This window comes from Suncus etruscus, chromosome 11, assembly GCF_024139225.1.
Source record: "Suncus etruscus isolate mSunEtr1 chromosome 11, mSunEtr1.pri.cur, whole genome shotgun sequence".
In the NCBI taxonomy this organism is placed as follows: domain Eukaryota; kingdom Metazoa; phylum Chordata; class Mammalia; order Eulipotyphla; family Soricidae; genus Suncus; species Suncus etruscus.
The window spans coordinates 106,189,948-106,213,680 of record NC_064858.1 but is presented as its reverse complement, the minus strand read 5'-3'; the positions used below and the strand labels follow the sequence as shown (position 1 = coordinate 106,213,680).

Below are 23,733 nucleotides of genomic sequence, written 5' to 3'. Positions count from 1 at the left end.
ATATGGTCCCTTGAGCCTGCCAGAAGCGATTTCTAAGCATAGAGCTAGGAGTAACCCCTGAGTGCTGCCAAGTGTGACCCCCCCCCCAAAAAAAAAAAAAGTTACCACCTTTAGAATCTTCCCTGAGTACTGTATCTAGAGAGGATTTTAAACTTTCTTTTTTTTTTTTTTTTGGTTTTTGGACCACACCCGGTAGTGCTCAGGGGTTACTCCTGGCTGTCTGCTCAGAAACAGCTCCTGACAGGCACAAGAGACCATATGGGACACAGGGATTCGAACCAACCACCTTTGGTCCTGGATCGGCTGCTTGCAAGGCAAACACCGCTGTGCTATCTCTCCAGGCCCGGATTTTAAACTTTCTAAGACCAGAGACCCGGATCCAGTGGTTAGGGTGTTTGTTTCGATCCCCAGCATCCCATATGGTTCCTCGAGACTGCCAGGCTTGATTTCTAAGCCTAGAGCCAGGAGTGCTGCTGGGTGTAACCTCCAAACAAAAGCCAACCAACCAACAAACAAAAAACAACACAAACAAAAAAAAATCTAACACCAAAATTTGTGTAGAAAACCTGTTATCATTTATAGCAATTTGTGATAATTTGCAATTAAATGCAACTATCACATTCAATTGTCTATATAACCCTGTGAACTGTCATCGCTTAAAGAGCCACAGCTAGGACACTGAAATAAAGTACTGTTAAAAAAAAAAAAAGAAGAAATAAAGTACTGTTGAGTGAGTAAACTCATGAAAAGTAAGTGTTCGAGATCTCCTTAAAGTGTTAAAATAGTTCCCCTCTATCTATAATCTAAAGCTTCCTTAGTGCTGTGTCAGAGAGCACTTTACCCACTTGGGTGGGTAAGCTTTTTCCTTAGGTTAAGGTGCTTACTTTCCACATGGCTGACTTGAGTTCAATCTGCAGCACCACATATAATGGCACTGACACCCACTTTTGGCCTAGAATCCTGCCAAAAGTGATCCTCTGAGCACAGAGTCAGAAGTACTAAGCACCACTGGGTGTGGCCCACACAAAAATTTTCCAGATTGTAACATAAGACATGTTATAGCATGAATTGACTGTTACATATCTTTCTTTTGCTTGCCATTTACCATCTTTTTCTTTCCTCCTTTTTTTTTTTTTAGCAGAGATGAAAACAACAGGGCTATCTTCTGGTTCTGCACTCAGGGATCACTCCTAGTGGGCTCAAGAACCAGATGAAATACCAGGGATCAAATCTGTGTTGATTATATACAAGGCAAGTATCTTACTAATGTACCATCTCTTCGGCCCCATCACCCTTTTCTTTTGAAATGCAGTTACTATTACTACTAGGAGGTTTCCTGAAGCTTCCTGAACTCATCACTCCACAAAGAATATGTTAAATAGCCTTCAAATTCTCTGATTATTTCTTCTTAGGATTCAGTTTAGAGGGGTCAGAGAGACATCACCCTTTTCTTTTGAAATGCAGTTACTATTACTACTAGGAGGTTTCCTGAAGCTTCCTGAACTCATCACTCCACAAAGAATATGTTAAATAGCCTTCAAATTCTCTGATTATTTCTTCTTAGGATTCAGTTTAGAGGGGTCAGAGAGACAGTAAAGTGAGCAGGATGCTTGCCTTGCACACAGCTTATATGGGTTCGATTCTCCAAGCACAGCTCAGTGATCCCTGAGTGCAGAACAAGGAATAAGCTCTGAGCATCATTGGATGTAGCCCCAAATTAATCCTCCAAAAATGAAAAAAAAAGATGCACTGTAAATATTAACCACATCAGTTCAGGAAGCTTTCTATGGGCCTCTCTATTCTTGATACATTCCTGTCCTCCTATTCTTAAAATTATATTCAGATCACTTGGATGTTGTTGAAATGATCTTAATACTGGAAATCATAGTTTTGAAAATTCAAATAGAGTTTAAAAACCTACAAACTTGTAGAATTAGAAAGAAACAAAGAAAATAAGAAAAATCAGGGCCAGAGAGATAGCATGGAGATAGGGCGTTTGCCTTACATGCTGAAGGACGGTGGTTCGAATCCCGGCATCCCATGCAGTCCCACAAACCTGCCAGGAACAATTTCTGGGCGTAGAGCTAGAAATGACCCCTGAGTGCCGCCGGGTGTGCCCCTCATAAATAAATAAATAAATAAATAAATAAATAAATAAATAAATAAATAAATAAATAAATAAAAAATCAGACTTGGGGCTAGAGTCATAGCACAGAGGTAGGGCATTTGCCTTGCACACCACTGACTTGGGACAATCCCTGACATCCCATATGGCCTCCGACTCTGAATTTTGGAGCGATTTTTGAGCACAGAGCCAGGAGTCATCCCTGAGTGTTGTGGGATGTGGCCTAAAAACTAACAAGAAAAGAAAAAAAAAGCAGACTCTTAGATGCAGACTGCAGAATTGAAGCTACTGAAGTGTGTGAAAAGAGTTCACAAAGAGGAGAGGGGACCAATACATGGAGTTTATCATTTTAGTCAAGATAGGAGCATGATAATTACTGTTGAAAAGATCAAAAAAAAGTTCTGTGACTTAGTTCCACACTAATTTCCTCCTAATTGGGGGGGTTCTTTGCCTTTGCCTTTATAGAAAGGTTTATTCCTAGAGGCCAGAGAGATGATACTGCGGTAGGGCATTTGTCTTGCATGCAGCTGATCCAGGATGGCCCTCCTGCTAAACAAGAAGGAAGGAAGGAAGGAAGGAAGGAAGGAAGGAAGGAAGGAAGGAAGGAAGGAAGGAAGGAAGGAAGGAAGGAAGGAAGGAGGAAGGGAGGGAGGGAGGGAGGGAGGGAGGGAGGGAGGGAGGGAGGGAGGGAGGGAGGGAGGGAAGAAGGGAGGGAGGGAGGGAGGGAGGGAGGGAGGGAGGAAGGAAGGAAGGAAGGAAGGAAGGAAGGAAGGAAGGAAGGAAGGAAGGAAGGAAGGAAGGAAGGAAGGAAGGAAGGAAGGAAGGAAGGAAGAAGGGAGGAAGGAAGGGAGATAGGGAGGGAGGGAGGGAGGGAGGAGGAGGAGGGGGGAGGGAGGGAAGGAGGGAGAAAGGGAGGGAGGGAGGGGGAGGGGAGGGGAGGGGGAGGGGGAGGGGAGGGGGGAGGGAGGGAGGAAGGGTTTATTCCTATCAAAAAAAGGGACAGTGAACTGGCCCCCTGTTTAAAAAGTTTGAGGACCCCTGCTTTAGGACATGCTATTTTAGATGCTATTTTAGTTCACAACAACACAGCTGCTAAAGATATTGTGCTCTACATCTCATCTGGGCATTTCTAAGAACAAGTTTTTTTCTACTCAGTAAAAATAAAGGTGAACTATCATATTCAGCAAAACACTAAACATACAAAAGCTTGAGCAATGAGACACTTCAGAAGAAGATAATCCAATGTAGAAAAAGGATAAAGAAATAAAAGAAAGAAAGAAAAAAGGGAGCCCTGAGGTTTCCCCCAAGGGATTAGACACTCATTTCTAAACTTTCCAACAGTGGCTAAGAGGCATCTTCCCTCACAGCCCAGGCTATGTTTTTTCTTTTAAAGAAAACTATTCTGTGTGATACTGTAAATGATGCACACACAATATTACACACATTTTATAGCCTCAATTTGGGGTGTCAGATCATTAAGGATCAGGATAAATTGAGAAGGGACCTGAAATAATATAGTCAAGACACAAAATATATTTTACGGTGGAAATTTTCCCTGTTCCATAACAAGAGGCTCATGATTTTTGTTGTTGTTTTGGGGCCACACCTGGCAGCATTCGGAGGTTACTCCTGGCATGCTCAGGGGACTAAATAGGATGCCAGGGATTGAACCCAGGTTGGCTGCATATAAGGCAAACGTTCTACCCGCTGTGCTATTGTTGTGGCCCAATGTTAATAATTTTAATAAGAAATACACTTTCCAAATAATTATACTTTGTTCTACAAATAATAAAAAGAGACAGAAAAATTTCCTACTAGTTCTGGGAGTAGTTTCATTTCAGATACTAATTTCTGGACTTAAGTAATATGACTATAATATTACCTAATTAATATAACATGATATACTCTTAGCCAACAAAACTGTCACCAACTTAAAGGCATTTCAAACAAATAACTGTAAATTACCTAGGTGAATACAATGAACACATATAAGAAAAATTAATGGTGGGGTTAGAAGACAAAAAAAATGGAGAAGAGAAGATGAGAGGAAGAAGGAACAGTGGGTGAAGGTAATATGGGTTCTGAAGTACAAACATAAAGGCAATTTCTTCATACCTTAAACCACTGAAAGCCCAAATGGCTGGTCTCCTGCATTATTTCACTCTGCAGCTTCAGAAAGGCAATGAGGAGCAGAATGGTGGAAAACAAGATAAATAATAAGGCGAGAAAGAAAAGGCATGCAATTAAAAGCAAATTATATATAACCACTTGGAAGAGTTTGGCAGCTTCCTACAAAGTTAAATACAGTCTTCCCATAGAATTCAACAATCATAACCTCAGGTAGTTATTTAACAGAATTAAAAATACAATGTTCATCCAAGAACTTGCACATGGTTGCTTATAAAAATTTTTATTCATTATTTTCCAAAATTGTATGCAATCAAGATGTTATTCAAGAGCTGATAAAATAAACTGGCACATTCATTCAATAAATTGATTATTCAAAGAAAAAACAAAATGGCCTATCAAACCATAAAAGAAACTGAAGAACTTTCGTTTGTTTGAAGTTTTTTGATTGGTTTTGTTGTTGTTGTTGTTGTTGTTGTTGCTGTTGTTGTTGTCTGTCTTGGGGACATACCTAGCAGTGTTCAGGCGATACTACTGACGCTGCATTCAAAAATGGCTCCTGGCAGGCTCAGGGGACCATAGTGATGCTGGGAATTGAACTCGGATTGGCCGTGTGCAAGGGAAATGCCCTACCTGCTGTGCTCTGCTCCAACCCCATAAAATTGAAGAACTTTGAGTGCAGTGGCTAAATAAAAAAGCTACAAAATATATAGTTTCAATGATATGACACTGTGAAAAGATAAAACTACAGAGGTAAAGGAAAATTCCAGAAGTTGGGAGATAAAGATGAATAGATGCAGCCTAGATTTTTTTTTTTAAAGAAAACTATTCTTTATTTTTTTTTTTAAAGAAAACTATTCTGTAATACTATAAATGAAGTATACATAAGATTATATATTTGGTCCAAACCCACTAAAACTATATCCCTAAGAGTAAAATAAAATGCAAACAATAAACTAATACTGCATCAAAACTGGCTCATCAGCTTTAACAAGTGGCAAGATATTTATTAAAAAATAGAAATTGGAAAAAGTGTAAAGGAACTTAGTACTTTCTGCTTAATATTTTGTAAATAACTATATAGACCTGAAATGAAAATTATAAATAAGTATTAAAAAATACAAATCATAACAATTTCACATGGCAATAGCTTGAAAAAACATGTAAGAAAGTTGGAGAGAGAATACAGCAGGCAGGGTGCTATGCACTCGACCAACCTGAGGTTAATCTTGAATACTCGATATGGTCCTCTAATCCCTACTAGGACTGAGCCCTGAGCACTCCCTAAAACAAACAAATAAAAAAACAAGACCTAAAACTATAATAAACTATATACCCTATTTTTATTTTCTTTGTAATTATATGTATTAATTCCTCCCGCCGTATACTTATATGCAGATAGGTAATCGTTATAGTGAGTGATGCTCCAGAAGCTAAGGAAAATCTTCTGAGAAAGACAAACTGGGGACATTTTGAAAATGAAACAAAGGATATTTACAAAGGTACAACCTTTATCCTACAAAAATGCTGTCCCTATCCTTTCTTTGAAGCTCTTTACTATCCAAATTTTTTATTATACGTTAAAAAAAAATATTCAAAAAGATGGGGCCGGCGAGGTGGCGCTAGAGGTAAGGTGTCTGCCTTGCAAGTGCTAGCCAAGGAAGGACCGCGGTTTGATGCCCCGGCGTCCCATATGGTCCCCCCAAGCCAGGGGCATTTTCTGAGCACTTAGCCAGGAGTAACCCCTGAGCATCAAATGGGTGTGGCCCGAAAAACAAAACAAAACAAAAAACAAAAAATATTCAAAAAGAAAGTGAATAAGGTATTTTGTAAGAAAGCACTGAAAAGTGCTCACACATAAAAAGATGAAGTTTCTCAGGGTTTTATTAAAAAGTGTTGGGTTCTCTTCAGTTCTCTATTAACATGAAACAAAATATATCCTTGTGTATAGAGGGTTAATGTGGCAATTAATACAGTACCTTACCTCACAAGAACACTGATGGTTTGAAAACAACCCCTCACAAAATTCACATTACCTCTCATGAACACCTTTTTTCACTTATTTAGCATATGTTTCTCTAGCAAAGAAATGGAAAAGGAGGATAATTTGCTAAGTGAAGTCTATCAGAAGGAAAGGGAGAGATATATAATGATGATATATGTGAACCATAAACATATACCACAAGGTAGTAACAAAGAGACAAAGGCAATAAACACAACAGGTGAATTGATCCACATAACAGAGGGAGGGGGTTGTTTGAAGAGAAGAAAGTTGGGGTCCTTGAAGAAGGGAGGTGGGCACCTAAGTGGAAATGACCAATTACAGTACTGGAAATCACCAAACCTCAAGCAATAAACTCAATTTTAAAAAATGGAATAGAAATAATCACTGTGGGCCAGACGACAGTACAAGGAATATAGCATTTGCATTGCATTTGGTGGAACCGAGTTTGATCCACAGCATCTCGTATGTTCCCCAAGTACTGCCAGGAATAAGTCCTGAATGCAGAGACAGGAGTAACTTGTGAATATTGTTGTCTGTAGAGGGACAGAGGGAAGGAGAGAGAAAGAGAGGGAGGAAGGATCACTGAGAAAATGGGATTCTTGGGGCAAGAGAGATAGCACAGCAGTAAGGCGTTTGCCTTAGACGCAGGAGGACGGTGGTTCGAATCCCGGCATACCATATGGTCCCCCGAGCCTGCCAGGAGGAATTTCTGAGCATACAGCCAGGATTAACCCCTGAGCACTGCCAGGTGTGACCCAAAAACCAAAAAAAGAAAGAAAAGAAAAGAAAAGAAAAGAAAAGAAAAGAAAAGAAAAGAAAAGAAAAGAAAAGAAAAGAAAAGAAAAGAAAAGAAAAGAAAAGAAAAGAAAAGAAAAGAAAAGAAAAGAAAGAAAATGGAAATCTTGAGCCTTTGTGATCTTGTGAGAGGAATCAAATCTTAAACCACACTGTTGGAAATCTAGACATGAACCTCACCTGGAAGAACTATTTCTGAACTCACGTCTTCTAAATAAATGTATAAACTTCTTTAAATATTTTATCAATATATTATAATTAAGTTTCCAAATATATTCATCTCTATACTTATAATAAATATATTCATTTATGAACACTGCAACGAAAGAATTAAAGCGAGAATTGGTATATAAAAATATGTAGAAAAATGCCCAAAAAATACCACCATCAACAACAATCAAAGTGATCTCAAGGTTGAGAAGTATGATTTGAGGCTTTCAAGTGTTATTATACCTACAATCTTTGCACTTTGCACTTGTACCTTCATAATTTGCTGGTTAAAATTAACACCACAATCACTAAGTTACTGTTTTCTTGTATTCACCGTAAAAGCAGAGTTGTACCCCGTCTTGAAATGTCCCATTTCATCTCATCAGATCCATGATAAATACTACATATATATTTAAAATTGGCTAGAAACTTAACACAGAAACATTTCCATTAATATGCACTATTACTTAATGCGACTACACTCTAATTCTAAAGTCTAAATACTTACAGCTGATGGTGAGTTCTTGAAACCTGATTTATGATGTACATTTTTCCTAAACCCTACTGATTGGGTTGCACCTACTGTTTATTTAATGCTGTACCAGCCACACTGCCAGTAACTGTATAAAATCGCAGACCTGTTTTTCAGCATTGGTTCTGGCTGATTCCTCTTGTGCTAGCACCATTTCTCGCTCTGCGGTTATCTGGACACTTTCTCTTAGTGCCTCTTCCAGTTCTTCGATTCTGTCATCCTTCTTACGGAGACTGTCCTGGAAAATGATGGAAGACTAGGTGAAGTAGACTAATTAGTTTAACTAGAAAGGGCTCTCTGCTAATTGAAAAAACTTCCTTGCAGAAGTAAACAGGCCAAAAAGATAGTGTCGCCAAGAAAAGAACAAGGAAGAGAGAAGCAAGGCAGCTGAAGAAGTATAGTAAGAGCCAAGGGTGAGGTTAGTAAAGCAAGAAAAATAGATGATGAACTAGGTCTCCATATAAGATATAGAGAAAGAAACTGCTTGTGTGAGGCAGCTTAAGCAGCAAAGCTTTGATTATTTAAAAAGACAAAATTGGGAACAGCTATCTAAGCCAATTCTGATGAAGTCACAATAACTGGGCTGAATATCAAAACACTGTTTTTCTCTGCCATGTTAAGCTTAGGTGAAAATAAGCACACAGATTGGTCTTTCAGATTCTAGCCTTCAGACAGATAACTGTAGTTCCTAGCAAACTTTTAAAAGGCAGCATCTGCTCTTAATCTCTTATTTAAAATACTGAAAATGAAAACTGGTACAAATGATTGATCTGACTGGTTAAAGATGAGTAATTTAGTTAGGGAAATAATTGCCACCTATCCTATACTGATACACAACTTTAACTAACTTTGGATAAAGTAAATGTTTCTGTCAGAAAGACAATCCCCTATAGGATGTGAAGATCCTGTAAGTTGAACTCAAAACAAGAAGGTTAAATGAAGAAGCAGCGTTTAAGTGGAATGAAGAATGAAATTCATCATGTTATTATGAACATTTTCCCTTACATTCTAATGGAATTAGAAGATAAATAAAATACTACCTTTAATAAATAATAAAGTGAAACAGATTTGATTAACCATTTTCCCCAACTTTCAAAATATTGCCATCAGCAAAAAATCAAAAACATTTTGCTTCTTTCTTTATCCAAACAATTCTTATTTAACTATACTGTGCTTCACATTTATAAGCAAGGAACAAGAAGGTCTTTAATAATAATTTGTCTTCTGAAACATTAGCATGGAATCTGTCAAAGTCAGTTTTTTATGCTTCTGTTTTGGAAGTACTGGTATTTTTTTTATAAAGAATTTTATTGATTGATTGATTAGTTGGTTGGTTGGTTGGTTGGTTGGTTGGTTGGTTGGTTGGTTGGTTGGTTGGTTGGTTGGTTTTTGGGCCATACCCAGTGGTGCTCAGGGGTTATTCCTGATTCTGCACTCAGAAATCATCCCTGGCAGCCTGGGGGACCATATGGGATGCCAGAAATCAAAACGGTTCCCTCCCAGATTGGCTGCATGCAAGGCAAACGCCCTACCGCTATGCTATCTCTCAGCTCAATATTGGTATTGTTTACTTAACATACTTCCTAGTAAAAAGTGGATAGATATTTTGGGCCTTTATTTTTATTCAATTATAAAGTGAGACTTTAAAAACCTAACATAGTGAGAGAAAATAGAATTTTTATCTTGAATACAGGCAAAAGGAGGGGGAGGAGAAATTTGGGGGCATTAGTAGTGGGAAAGTTGCACTGGTGAAGGCAGGGGCTCTTTTTTTATAACTAAAACCCAACTACAAACATGTTTTTAATCATGGTGCTTAAATAAAGATATTTAAATTTTTTAAAAAATTTAAGTTTAGTAATATCTTGTTATCTTCATTAATGGATTTGTCTTCATTCTCAGAGATAATATATACAATATTGTTACTGTCATAAGAAAGGTTCTGTTTTCTATAGGAAAGGTTAGCACTCTATAAAAAAAATATTCTTTGGGACTGGAGAAATAGTATGGTGGGTAAAGTACTTGCCCTGCATATGGCCAACCAGGATCAATTCCTGGCATCAATACATAAGGTCTCCTGAGCACCACCCACTAGGAGTGATTCTCAAGTGCAGAACCAGGAGTAAGAATCAGGATTTGGCTCCAAAAGAATGAGAGAGACACACGAGAAATATAGTAAAATAAAGACGGAAGACCAAAATGATAAAATAGCAGGCAGGGGTTTGGTTTGCACACAGCTGACCCGGGTTCGATCCCATATGGTCTCTTGAGCCTGCCGAGAGTGATTTCTGAGCACAGAGTCAGGAATAACCCAATTGCTGTTGAGTGTGGCCCAAAACCAAAAAAAGGAGAGAGAGGGAGGGGGGGGAGGGAGAGAGGGAGGGAGGGAGGGAGGGAGGGAGGGAGGGAGGGAGGGAGGGAGGGAGGGAGGGAATGAATTTTTTTTTCTTTTGGTTTTTGGGCCACACCCAGCAAAGCTCAGGGGTTACTCCTGGCTATCTGCTCAGAAATAGCTCCTGGCAGCCACGGGGGACCATATGGGATGCCGTGATTCAAACCAACCACCTTAGGTCCTGGATCGGTTGCTTGCAAGGCAAACACCGCTATGGTATCTCCCCAGCCCCAGGAAGACATTTCTTGACTGAAAGAAAATACAAGAATTATATGAGGGGCCAGAGAGATAGCATGGAGGTGGAGCATTTGCATTGCATGCAGAAGGATGGTGGTTCGAATCCTCGCATCTCACATGGTCCCCGGAGCCTGCCAAGAGCAATTCTGAGTGTAGAGCCAGGAGTAACTCCTGAGCAAGGCCGGGTGTGACCCAAAACCCAAAACCCAAAACCAAAAAGAAAAAGAATTATATGAAAAATTAGTTTCATGCTCCCATATCTTCTAGTGAATAATTTACATTTGTATTAACATGGGCTTCTACATTTCAAACTGTTGTATATCTAAAAAATAAAAATTTCACTAATGTTCTTCACCATGAACTTGTGAAAAACCTAGTACTGGGCTTTTGCTGAGTCTGGTTTTATCCTACCTGGGCAGGGAGTGGAGTTTGAGAGGCACATCCTGCAGTATTCCTGATTCTGCTCAGGAATCATTTTTATGAGGTTCAGGGTACCAAAGATTGAGCCCAGGTCAGCTGCATGCAAGGCAAATGCCCTATCCATCTATTTATCTGTCCCATGTATCCTTCATTTTTAAAATGCTTTTGTGATCTCCAGACTGGTTTCAGTTATCCTATAAATTGAAAAGTTACTCTAAATAATTCCAAGTGAACTGTTTTAATCTAGAATTCTATATGGACTAAAAACAAACACGTGACTTTATTAGTATAAATTACTACTAATAGCAGTAGTAATAACAGTACATTATCATTTTATTATTTATTAGTTGCCCACTAGTCTGGTCCACACCTGGTGATACTTAGCATGGATGGAGAATGAAGGGCTGGTATGTCAGGGACTGAGCCAAAGGGGCACACACATGCAAGAGCCTCTATTCTACCACTTGAACAACAGTTCTGGCCCTAAAGCATATTTTTAGAACTTTTAACACAGTGAAGATGATCGATGCAAACTTTCGTACTGAAAGTTTCCTTAAAACTCATCAATCAGGGAGCCAGGAAGGTGGCGCTAGAGGTAGGGTGTCTGCCTTGCAAGCGCTAGCGTAGGACGGACCGTGGTTCGAACCCCTGGCATCCCATATGGTCCCCCCAAGCCAGGGGCGATTTCTGAGTGCATAGCCAGGAGTAACCCCTGAGTGTTAAATGGGTGTGGCCCATAAACCAAAAAAACAAAAACAAAACTCATCAATCAAATGTGTTTTGTATATAACAAGGCTATTAAGAGTTCTAGAATAGTGTCGATTTTGATTCAAAATCTTTAGAGTATAGACAAAGAACAAAAGTCAAGTGAAGCCATGTATAAAAAGGAAAAGAAAACTTTAAAATATTCATGAGGTATCATAAGTTAATATAACACCTCAATGTAAAACTCAGTCATTAGGCAATTTACTCTAAGGAAATAATTAAATTAGAGGAATAACCAAAGAATAAAACCATATCTTTGTTACCTTCATCATCTAAGTCAATACATAAATACTTATTCTACCAAGTGAATAAAATTTTTATTTTTGGATTCCTAACAAAAATCTGTTGGGTGATTATTTTATTTGGGGAATTTTATTTTTGGATTCCTAACAAAAATCTGTTTGGGTATATCTGAGAAGATAAGATAGAGATTAGGGTAACTACCCGCATATGTGTGGCTGCAGGCAATTGGGTTGAGCCCCTGACACCATATATAAACCCCTGAACCCTACAAAGTGTAACCCCTGAGCTGACAGCCAGGTATGCCCCAAAACAAAATGAACAAAAGAAGTCTGCTATAAGACAAGAAAGTTACTCTGTATTGTAAAACATATTTAATCTACTTAATTTAATAAAATAGTAAGCCAATGCCAGAAATAAATAGAACAGGTTCTATAAAGACTGGTGCCCTGAAACACTGAAAAATCTGTTTTTATATAAGTTATATATCCTATTTTGTTCTTATACATTTAATAAAGTACATTCTCTGTGTATGTTTAAGTTATAACATGAGGGGCCGGAGAGATAGCATGGAGGTAGGGTGTTTGCCTTGCATGCAGAAGGATAGTGGTTCGAATCGGCACCCCATGTGGTCCCATGAGCCTGCCCGGGGCGACTTCTGAGCGTAGAGCCTGAAGTAGCCCCTGAGTGCTGCTGGCTGTGGAACCCCCCCCCCCCAAAAAAAAAGTTATAACATGAGCCTACTGTTAGGAGAAGTCTCAAGGATCAAACCCAGGGGCTCACACATAGCATGTACCCTACTACTGAGTTATCTATCTCCTTTCTTCCCTTTTAATGGTTTAGGATATAAAAGAAAATAAAAGACCTTAAAAGTTTAAAAATAAAATTTACTACCCAGAATGAATTAAAAGTGGAAGATGTTAGAGTTTTAAAACCAATACCAAAACTAGAAGTAATGAATATCATGTCTTCAAGACCTTGAAAGAAAGATAATTTTTTTTTCCTTTGGTTTTTGGTTTTTGAGCCACACCTGGCGGTGCTCAGGGGTTCCTCCTGGCTGTCTGCTCAGAAATAGCTCCTGGCAGGCACGGGGGACCAAATGGAATACCGGGATTCGAACCAACCACCTTAGGTCCTGGATCGGCTGCTTGCAAGGCAAACAACGCTGTGTTATCTCTCCGGGCCCGAAAGATAATTTCTTAATTTCAAGTCTAATATCCAAATGACTGATGAGATGGGAAGGTAGGATACAAAGCCTTAAAAAAGCTTTCTTCATAAACTCTTTCTTTTTTTTTTTGGTTTTTGGGCCACACCCGGTAACGCTCAGGGGTTACTCCTGGCTATGCGCTCAGAAGTTGCTCCTGGCTTGGGGGACCATATGGGACGCCGGGGGATCGAACCGCGGTCCGTCCAAGGCCAGCGCAGGCAAGGCAGGCACCTTACCTCTTGCGCCACCGCCCGGCCCCTCATAAACTCTTTCAAAAAAGGACATGCTCTATTAACTAAAGTAGAAAACCTACAGAGAAAGATAGAGGATCCCACCCACAGTGGCCCAATCCATGAGGGAGGGGTGAAGAGAATCCCAAGAGTGACTGAAAGCCTGGAAAATACAGTGAGAGCAGAGAACAGAAATGTGTGAGGAATAATGTTTTCAAGGAAATAAAAGTGATGTATAGGTTCCCTCCGGCTATTTAAGAAAGGATACTGTATGTTACCATAGTCACAATATTGGATGAATGTTTCTATTTTAAGGAAAAATTGGCCAATACGTGTACAAAAGTCCAACAAAACAGTCTTGAAAGTGATTGTTACCATCAAGCTAATACCAAAAATACAAGAAAGGAGGGAAAGGAGGTATGATCCTATTAATACAGTATGTGCCTTCAACGCAATGCCAATCTTGATAAATATAGAAAGGAAAAGTACCATCTGTGTAAAAGAAATCTAATTCCCCATGAAAAGAAGAAAAGAACTAACAACTAAATAAGAAAGTTTACAGAACAATTTAAGAGCGTCTCTCAGAAAGATGTAAGAGTGAAAGATCCGTAAAATTGTAGGAAAGGGTTTGAACAAAGAGGCAGTGGGGCCCATAGGGGAGAAAACCAGGTACACTGGTGATAAACATGGTGTTGGAATTATGTTCAAGGAAAGATCATCAATAATAGCATTATATATCACAGAACCTCAATAAAAAATTTTAGAACTAAAATAAATAGTCTGTGGATCACACCCAGAGAGGGTTGTTGTATGACTGAATGTGAAGGTTTTGGAAAATCTGGCCATAGTAAAAGATTTGTGGATGCAAATGACCAAGAAAGAATCGAGAAAACCACCACATAATGAAATGAGATATTTCTGGCTATGCTCACCTATCCTGCAATTCTCAGGTGAAAAGCGGGCACTCATGGAAAAGGGGGCCCTTTCCTATCCTGTGCTGCTATAGCTGCCATGATGTCTGGGTGTGTCACACACTTAGGCATGGCCCATACTTGATTGCCACGTTCAAACATTTGATGCGATCCTGCCGGTGCCACATTGGTGGGAGTCACATTCATTGTGGTACTCACAGACCTGTGTGCTAAGGATCATGCACTGGTCCACTCTAAATTATACCACCCTATAATTATCTATCATACAATAGCTTAATCCTTACATTTTAGTGAAGCTCATTTCTTTTAGGAGTCAATTCACTCAAAGAAAATATAAGCATAATCTTGTTAGTCTCCCAAAGAGTAAAAAACCCTCTTTAACTCTGGTTCCCTCAAGAGGTTTCATTATAATTATACTTCAGAAGTAGAAAAGGAGAGACAGATAACAAAAAAATTTAGACAGTCTAATTTAAAATTGGAGATTAGAAATAATTATTTGGAGTGTTTAGTTAATTTTTTTTTGAGTTTTCACTGCTTTACAGCATTGAGTTGGGAGTATTGAAGAAATACATTAAGTAAAAAAGAGGCTTGATTTTTCATTTGTCTATTTAACTTGGATAATAGACTCTGCTCAACCAATCCAGGTAAACCCAAATTTAGACCTGCACTTTCTCTGTCTACAGACCAATCAATGGCTCTGGTAGCAGTAATATACTAAGTTTTACCATCTTAAATAGATCATTAGCACTTAACAATAAAAGCAACTATGTGTAGGAGGCTAGAGCAATAATACAGTATTGGTGCTTGCCTTGCATGTGCCCTACCCAGGTTCAAATCCCCAACACTCTACATGGTCCCGAGTCACAGTAGGAGTGGTCACTGAGTGAAGAGTAAGGAGTAAGCCCTGACTTCATCAATGGGTGTGGCCCAAAAACAAATAAAAACAAACAAAAATATAAAAGCAAAAACAAAAACAAAAACAAAAAAACCAGCACTGTGGAGCCAGAGATAGCATGGAGGTAGGGTATTTGCCTTTCATGCAGAGGAACAGTGGATCAAATCCTGGCATTCCATATGGTCCCCGAGCTTGCCAGGAGTGGTTTCTGAGCGTAAAACCCTGAGTGCTGCCAGGTGTGACCCAAAAACCAAAAAATAGATAAATAAGATTTAGAAACAAAACAAAACCCAACACTTGTAGAATTTTGCTTCAACTGCTGTGAATTAAGTCTGTCTTCATCAAAACAAAAACCCAGTTTCTTACTACTAAATAAAGTATCAAAGCCTACTTATTATGTCAAGTATATTTATTAACTGAGATCACATGAAAACACTTAATTTACAGAATAAAAAGGAATTCAAAGGGGCCGGAGTGGTGGCGCTAGAGGTAAGGCATCTGCCTTGCAAGTGCTAGCCTAGGACAGACTTCGGTTTGATCCCAGTGTCCCACAAGCCAGGATCGATTTCTGAGAGCACAGCCAGGAGTAGCCCCTGAGCGTGAATGGGTGTGGCCCCAAAACAAACAAACAAATAAATAAATAAACGAATGAATGAATGAATAGGAATTCAAAGCAATAGGTTTGCGTGACTAGTTTCTTGGTAGATGAAAAAAGGAGAAAATCATAAGCTACAGAAGAATCAGTCTTATCTCCTAAGACTATCTAATAAGATTCTTATATTCAAATGAGACTGAGACAAAACTCTTACAGCCGTAACTATAACTTTATTCAGACAAAGGAACAAGACAGAATCCTTTAGCAAACCCCAAAGTACCACTCACTCGGAACTTGGCTTCCAGCTCAGTTCTGCCAATACCAAGCTAGAGAAGAGTGCAACTGTGTGTTTTTAGTCTCCGCTGCTTTTCTTTCAAAAAAGATTTAGAAAGACAATAAGAAAACCAGCATTTGAAATTTAATTTTTATTCTCTTTAAATACCTCATTCATCATCGAAAATAAAACGTTCAATAGTATTAAGAGCAAAAGAGATCACTGACCTTATTAATAAGCTTTTCCCCTTTTCAATGGTAGGAAGGCCACTGGAGATTTCACATGGATTATTGAAGGTAACAGTCTCCTCATTCACTTAGCCCTTTCCCAACCCTGACATGTTATTTTGGTTAATAGTAAGAGCTATTTCCTTGGGAGTAAACACCACTTACAAGAGAAACTTTAACATGGCCTGAAAGACATTTCGTGTTAACTGCTATCCATTATCCTTAATGCAAAGAGACAGTAATTCTTTATTGCTCTCTATCCCACTGCTTATTCTTCCTATCTCGCTCACATCCCCCAAGCACATATACACACACAGAAGATTTCATTAAAATCATTCAACATGTCAGAATTCAATTACCAACTGTTCAGATGCTTGGTGGGGGAAAAAGAATTGAAGCCAGATGCATTGATGAACTTAATATTAAGCAAAGAAAGCTAGCCAAACACAAAGGAAAGTTGGTTGCACAACAGCTATGTTTATTCTATGGAAATGCTTTGGGTTAAAATGTAAAGATCCTTTTCTTCCCTCTTTTCTTTAAAGTTCTTCAAATATCAGCTCAAATTAGACTAGGGCTCTTATAGTTTCAAATGTTAAAAAATATGAATCAAAACAAAAGCAGATGCATTTCAGTAAAGAAATGAAAGCATATACACATAAAATATGACTCATATAAATAACTGTTGCAGAGCCCACATAGACTGTCCAGGTTCTCATCTTGAAAATCTGGTAATTGAGGATCAGAAATCTGGAGAAGGACATTAGATGTCCCCTCTGTCTGTAAAGAGTATAGAAGCATATATTTTCAAAGTCTTTACCTAATATCCTAAAGATAATATTTCACTTAAAATAATAACTGTTGGGGCCAGAGAGATAGCATGGAGGTAGGGCATTTGCCTTGCCTGCAGAAGGACGGTGGTTTGAATCCCGGCATCCCATATGGTCCCCTGTGCCTGCCAGGAGTGACTTCTGAGGGAAGAACCAGGAGTAATCCCGAGTACTGCTGGGTATGATCCCTCACCCCCCCAAAAAATAATAATAACTGTTGAGGTCTGTAAGAGGTTGACTCTTGCCTTCGAGGTCTTGACAAACAGGCTATATATAAGTCTGCTTCCACTTTCTCTCATAAATAAATAAAGACTTATTGGAGACTTCACTTTTCAAATGCAAACTAAGGAGAAGGAGATGCTCTGACAATAACACAAAGGAAGGGATCAAATCCTTCACTTCCCTGAGGAAAAACCACTTATATGAATTTTAGTGGCAAACATTCATTTTAAAACTCCCATAGTTTTATGGGAAGTATTCTTGTAATAAGTTCAAAGAATGTGATTACAAATAACCATTCAACAGGACTAGCTTCATCCTTAGGAAACTACACGTTAGTATTATTAAAAAATGTTTTGTAAATTTCTCTGGCTATCAAATGGAATTGAATTTTAGTCAAAGAAAACTATCTACAAAGAAGTGCTCAACTACTGCAAATTTTACTTACCAGTAAATCATATTAAGACCTGTTTGGCTTTTCTTTTTTTTTTAATGGCAAAAATATAGCGGTTTGAGTAGCACATATATCAACAATTTGAATGAGTGCTTCATCTGTAGAATCTAACCATCATTGGGGCCCGGAGAGATAGCACAGCGGCGTTTGCCTTGCAAGCAGCCGATCCAGGACCAAAAGTGGTTGGTTCGAATCCCAGTGTCCCATATGGTCCCCCGTGCCTGCCAGGAGCTATTTCTGAGCAGACAGCCAGGAGTAACCCCTGAGCACCGCCGGGTGTGGCCCAAAAACCAAAAAAAAAAAAAAAAAACCAGAATCTAACCATCATTGTCTAGTTAATTTCAGCAACTATCTACAGGGCTGTAAAAATAGAAATATTTGGGGCCCGGAGAGATAGCACAGTGGCGCTTGCCTTTCAAGCAGCCGATCCAGGACCAAAGGTGGTTCGTTCGAATCCTGGTGTCCCACGTGCCTGCCAGGAGCTGTTTCTGAGCAGACAGCCAGGAGTAACCCCTGAGCACCACAGGGTGTGGCCCCAAAACAAAACAAAACAAAAATAGAAATATTTATATGAACACTTTTCATTATTTCTAATTCCACTAAGTGTTTCTTGACAACACAATGAAAACTCACCTATGTCTACAGGGCAAAAAGACCTGTTTTCTAGTAAATAAAATTTTGTTTTTTCCTACTTTTGTTTAACCCAGTTAGGAAAAAAAATATATAAAAAAAAACAAGAACATTAATATATTATTTTTTTAAAAAAATTAGTGTAAGACATCACTTACTATTTCTACAAAGAGGCCAATCTAAAAATTTTTAGGTTTTCTTAAATGATCATTCTGATGAGCAATGTGAAAACCCCCCCAAAAAGTCTTTATTTCAGGAAGAAAAAGTCACTAAAATAACTTTTTATAAAGCAAATCAAATCAAACTTTAATGAAAAACACAAATATTTCACTGTGTATTAAAGAGTAAATGCCGAAATATCTACTTTCCCCCTCTCCCTATTTCCATTGTTTTCTGTTTCTTTGAACTTTGTTCTCAATATTCATGGTCTCAGGAGGGCTGACTCAGCCACAATGTTCTTTCAGCAGTTCCATTAATCTCCCTGACAGAACCCCTCTCAAGGTTAAATTCAGATACTTATCTCAGTTATAAATAAAAACAAAGCACTAAACCAGTAAGAGTCCTTCAAGTCTGTCTACTCTACTTTGTTAGTGTGACCAAAACTTTTAGTTTCCTGAAAAGACTAATATGAGTCTTAGTGCTGAAAGAATAAAATGACATACAGTAAAAATATTCTTAACTAAGGAAATATGTCTTCTTGTTAAAACATGCAAGGGCTTACAGGGTCATTTATGAAAGTTTGAAGAATGTTCCTTAGCATATTTACTTACTAATTTATATATCGTTACAAATCTATTACTTATGTATAATGTATATAATGTATACAATACATTAATATGTTATGAACACTTAGTAAATAGAGTACCAGTTTTCCAAAATTTGTGACTAAATAATTCCAAATTTTATTATTCATAACAATTTCACTGAATTATTAACTACGTAAATAGTATTTAAGAGAGGCTAAAATATCTTCAAATATACCCCTTAACATAGCTAGATATAAACTGCCTTATATGAGAAGGGGAAAGAAAAATAATTGCCCACATAGGAATAATTGTAGAACAATGCACGGGACAGTATAAAACAATAGAGTGTAACTAAACACAGAGGCCAAGCAACAAGGAAGAAGACAATAATAAAACAACAAATGCAGCATCTTTAGGTGGGGAAACTGGAAAACCACAGAAACAGATTCAACATAAGTAGAAGACAGATTAGGAGACAAATGAACTATTATAGAGACACAAAACTATCAACTTGTGTAGCAAAAAGCACCTTACCTAAAGCTGAGATTAGAAATTATGAAATAGTTTGACTTATAGGAGACTTGAAGGTCACAACAAGGTACCTGAATGAGTACTTGCCACCTTTTCAGTTGAAACCATTACATGTCATTTTATAAACAAAGGCAGCCTGCCAAAACAAGAGTCCCAAACTCAAGAATAAGGAGAAATAACACGCAAATCAGCACATAATACAAACTTAAGGGGAAAAAAAGAGCCTAATCAAAGAGAAACTCTAATGGGACTACAGCAGAGGGCAGAATGAATTCCAATTGTGATGATGTAGGCGGGCTTCACACAGGAGGGAACATTTGATCTGAGCCTTAAAAGAGAGAAGGCATTCAACAGAAGAGTTGTCAAACCCCCATATCACAGACAAGTACCTTATTCTTCTATATAATATTCTGGAGGTTCACGCTATTGTGATTTACTCAATTTCTTCAGACAGCTTACTACTTGTGAATTGCAACATAAACACACTTTTTAAAAATTTATCCAGCACTAAACAATGTTGTACTAAGCGTATAATAACATTCAAAAAGAGAAAAAAAACTCCTTATTCATCTCTATATCCCCACAGCACTCAGCAAAGTGACTAGCCCATCACAGACACTCCATAAATGCTTACTGAAGACAACCACAGATTATTTTTCAATCTGATTTAGTCAGCTGAAGTGAAGTATAGCTAACAGAAATACTCATAAAGTAACTCAGAATGGACTTTAATACTAATTCTTGAGTAAGGGAAGCAGAATATTTGGCAAATTTAAATATGGAATAAACAACAGAGGTACCAGAAGAGAAATTAAGTTTAATAATATGTATGTCACCAATATATACCTCGTTGCTTTATTATTTTTCTTAGCTGCTTATAATTTTTGCCTTTACTGTTAAAGCAAGTCACTCCCAGCAGTGCTCAGCTACCTACCACTTGTGTTCAGGAGTAACCATGCTGAGGATTAATTCCAAGACATCATACAGGTTGTCATATTTCTACCCCTAGGTTACATTCATAACCCCTTGCTTTACTAATTTTATCATCCATGACTGATACTTGTAAATATCAAGTTGGAACTGTAAAACAGACTTAATGTGAGAGTTTTTTTGGGAGGATGAGGCAAGATAGTTTTAATTGAAATTTATTTAGAAAGACGTGAGGAGAGACAAAGAGAGAACTACGTGTTTAAGAGAGAACACAGGCCTCTCCAGGGTAGAAATAAGCAAGCAAAAAACCATAGAGACAAGCAAGCATGACACGTGTTGGGCTGGAGCGATAGTACAGTGGCAGGGTACTTGCCTTGCATGCAGCTGATTGCATGCAGGTTCAATCACCCCAAACACTATCAGGAGCAATTCCTGAGTGCAGACACTGGTCAGCCCTGAGTATTGCCAGGTGTAGCCCAAAACAAAAACAAAAATCACAAAAGGGAGAACATGGGCTTGAAAAGCAAGTTTAATGTGGGTTTTAATATAAGAAACACTTCAATTAACTTTTATATAATAAAATCTTTAAATAGTCGTACGCAAGCCTAAGAAGACATTTCCAAAGTCTCATGAGGAGCAGTGTATACTGGTTAAGTGAGGCTGTGAGTACTGGTGAGCAAGAGAGAACTGTCCATAATGAGAATCTGGACATCAGACTTTTTTTTGGGGGGGTTGGGTTTTTGGGCCACACCCGGCATTGCTCAGGGGTTCCTCCTGGCTGTCTGCTCAGAAATAGCTCCTGGCAGGCATGGGGGACCATATGGGACACCGGGATTCGAACCAACCACCTTTGGTCCTGGATTGGCTGCTTGCAGGCAAATGCCGCTGTGCTATCTCTCCGGGCCCTGGACATCAGACTATTAATGATCCCAAGATAGTAAGGCACAAATGAACAGTGTCTATCAGCCTTTGCCTGAGAATGTGACGTACTGTCTTGACGATTATAGAGACAAAGGACAAGATGTTGTCCTTTTCTTTCTCAGACCTCCTCCATCTCTAGAGGAAATGCCTTGCCTTCTGTGAAGCCATGCTGTTCCTTTTCTTTTCTTTACATCGTTGTTGTAAAGAAGTTTGTAAAGTTTATTTACATTCCAGTTTCTTTACATTGTCTCCTCTGCCACATCTCTAAATGTTGAGGACTACCAGGGGTTTTTTTACTCGAGGTTCTTCTGTCAATATTTAATTCAGATTATATCAAAACAATCGTTAAGTTCATCTCTCAAATTAATTTAAGTAAAACAGATTTCTTTACATTTCAAATCTGTATGTTCAACTGTTTGTTGAACAGTCACATTAATTATATTTAACATGCTGAAAAAAATTGTTTTTCCTTAGAAAACCTTGGGTTTTGTTTTGGTTTTTGGGTCCCACCCGGCAGTGCTCAGGGGTTACTACTGGCTCTGTGCTCAGAAAATGCTCCTGGCAGGCTCAGAATATCATATGAGATACCAGTGATCGAACTTGGGTCTGTCCTTTGTCATCCATGTGCAAGGCAAATGCCCTACTATTGTGCTATGACTCCAGCCTTAGGAAACCTTGTTAATCACTGATATCTCTCAAGAGTTCAGAATTTGAATTTGTTTAGTGGTTTCTTATATCTGTAACAGGTCATAATTTTTTATTAAGAATAATGGAACTAAATCTCCTCAGAGCACCCTCATACATGCTAAGTATATACTCTTCCTGTGACTGACATTCTAAGAATATTGGCCCTAATATTTTAAGGTGGTATTGATTAGATCCTTCACTGAGACTTCACCAAGTCTTCCCTTTTTAGCTAATATATATTTTGGAGAGGCACTCTAGCTATCAAACCCAGCTTTTACTCTAACATTCACCCAATAATTCTCACAATGAAGATCTTATCTGCGATAATTAATGAGGTGTCTGTTTCATGGTTGTCTTAAAAAAAACGATTCCCTTCTATTCCTACTAACAATCTATAATAAATATTTGTACTCTCTTATTTACTCATGTATTTGCATACTAATTTGCATTAGTATAGACTCATGATGTCATTCTGAGGGTTAGTCAAATAGCCACATATTAGAAGCTTCTCCATGCTGATTCTTGTGTTCCTTCCTTTCCTGTCGAGCCATGAAAAATCATTTTTCTCAGATGTCTTGGTTCACTTCATTAGAAATGGTACACAGAACTCAGCACATGAAGTAAAAGGCCTACCCCCAAAGGCAGGTAGGGGAGGCTCGGTGGGAAGGAAGAGGGCATCAGGAAGGGTGAGAGGAAAACTGTTAACATTAGTAGTGGAAAATGCATGCACTGGTGAAGGTTGTTATACATTATATCACTGTAACTCAATCATAACCAAATTTATGATAATAAAACCTATAGTATGAATAACCTTGTAACCAGTGTTTAAATTAAAAAAAATTTTTTTAAATCAAACCTACTACTACACACTAATTTATCTCTGTGGCCCATCTCTAAGATTTTTTAAAAATAAGACTATAATGTAAATGGTATGTACAATATGGCTGTTAAGCTGTATGATTTAGGAAATAATAACCAAAAAGGTCTAGACATGTTTTCTTCTTTTATTTGTGTTTGTGCTACACTCAAGTGTACTCAGAGGACTGTTGCTGTGCCCAGAATTCAACCCAGATTTCTCACGTGCAAAACATGTATTCTGGCCCTTGGAGATATCTTGGCCCGCTATGGACACGTTTTTCCCTTTAAGGCATGGAAAAAAAAATACACCTCAATTTTAATGGCAGTTATAAAACAAATTAAAACAAAATGAACTATTTTACATCTATCAGACGTTCATGCAATAAAAATGGGAGGAAATAACCACTATTAACCTGTCGGCAAAAGAGAAAAAAATGATAATGGATTATATAATTAAATCATGGTGATAGATACAGTTACGAGGTTGTTCATCATTAAAGTTTCAGTCATACAATGTACAATACCCTTTACCAGTGCACATTTCCCACCCTAATGTCCCAAATTTCCCTCATGTCCTTCCAGATGTCTGCCTCTGTGGCAGACATTTTTCTTCTCCCTCTTCTTTTTCTCATTTTCTTTTTTCCTCTTTTTAAGTTAATATCTTTATTTAAGCACTTTGATTACAATCACGGTTGTGTTTGGGTTTCAGCTCACCACAAAAAGTG

At 38.2% G+C, this 23,733-nt stretch overlaps 1 protein-coding gene across 4 annotated transcripts in view; it reads right to left on the bottom strand.

Moving 5' to 3' along the window:
- The window catches only part of ERC1 (ELKS/RAB6-interacting/CAST family member 1), a 434,994-nt gene that overhangs the window by 237,377 nt on the left and 173,884 nt on the right, over positions 1-23,733 (bottom strand). For all 4 annotated transcript variants that reach the window (XR_007500261.1, XR_007500262.1, XM_049783202.1 and 1 more), the window contains one exon: positions 7,901-8,032. Coding sequence is in view for 2 of the 4 variants with exons in the window: in XM_049783202.1 (XP_049639159.1) it covers positions 7,901-8,032 (132 nt within the window). In the remaining 2 variants the exon portion in view is untranslated. The remainder of the gene's footprint in view (positions 1-7,900; positions 8,033-23,733) is intronic.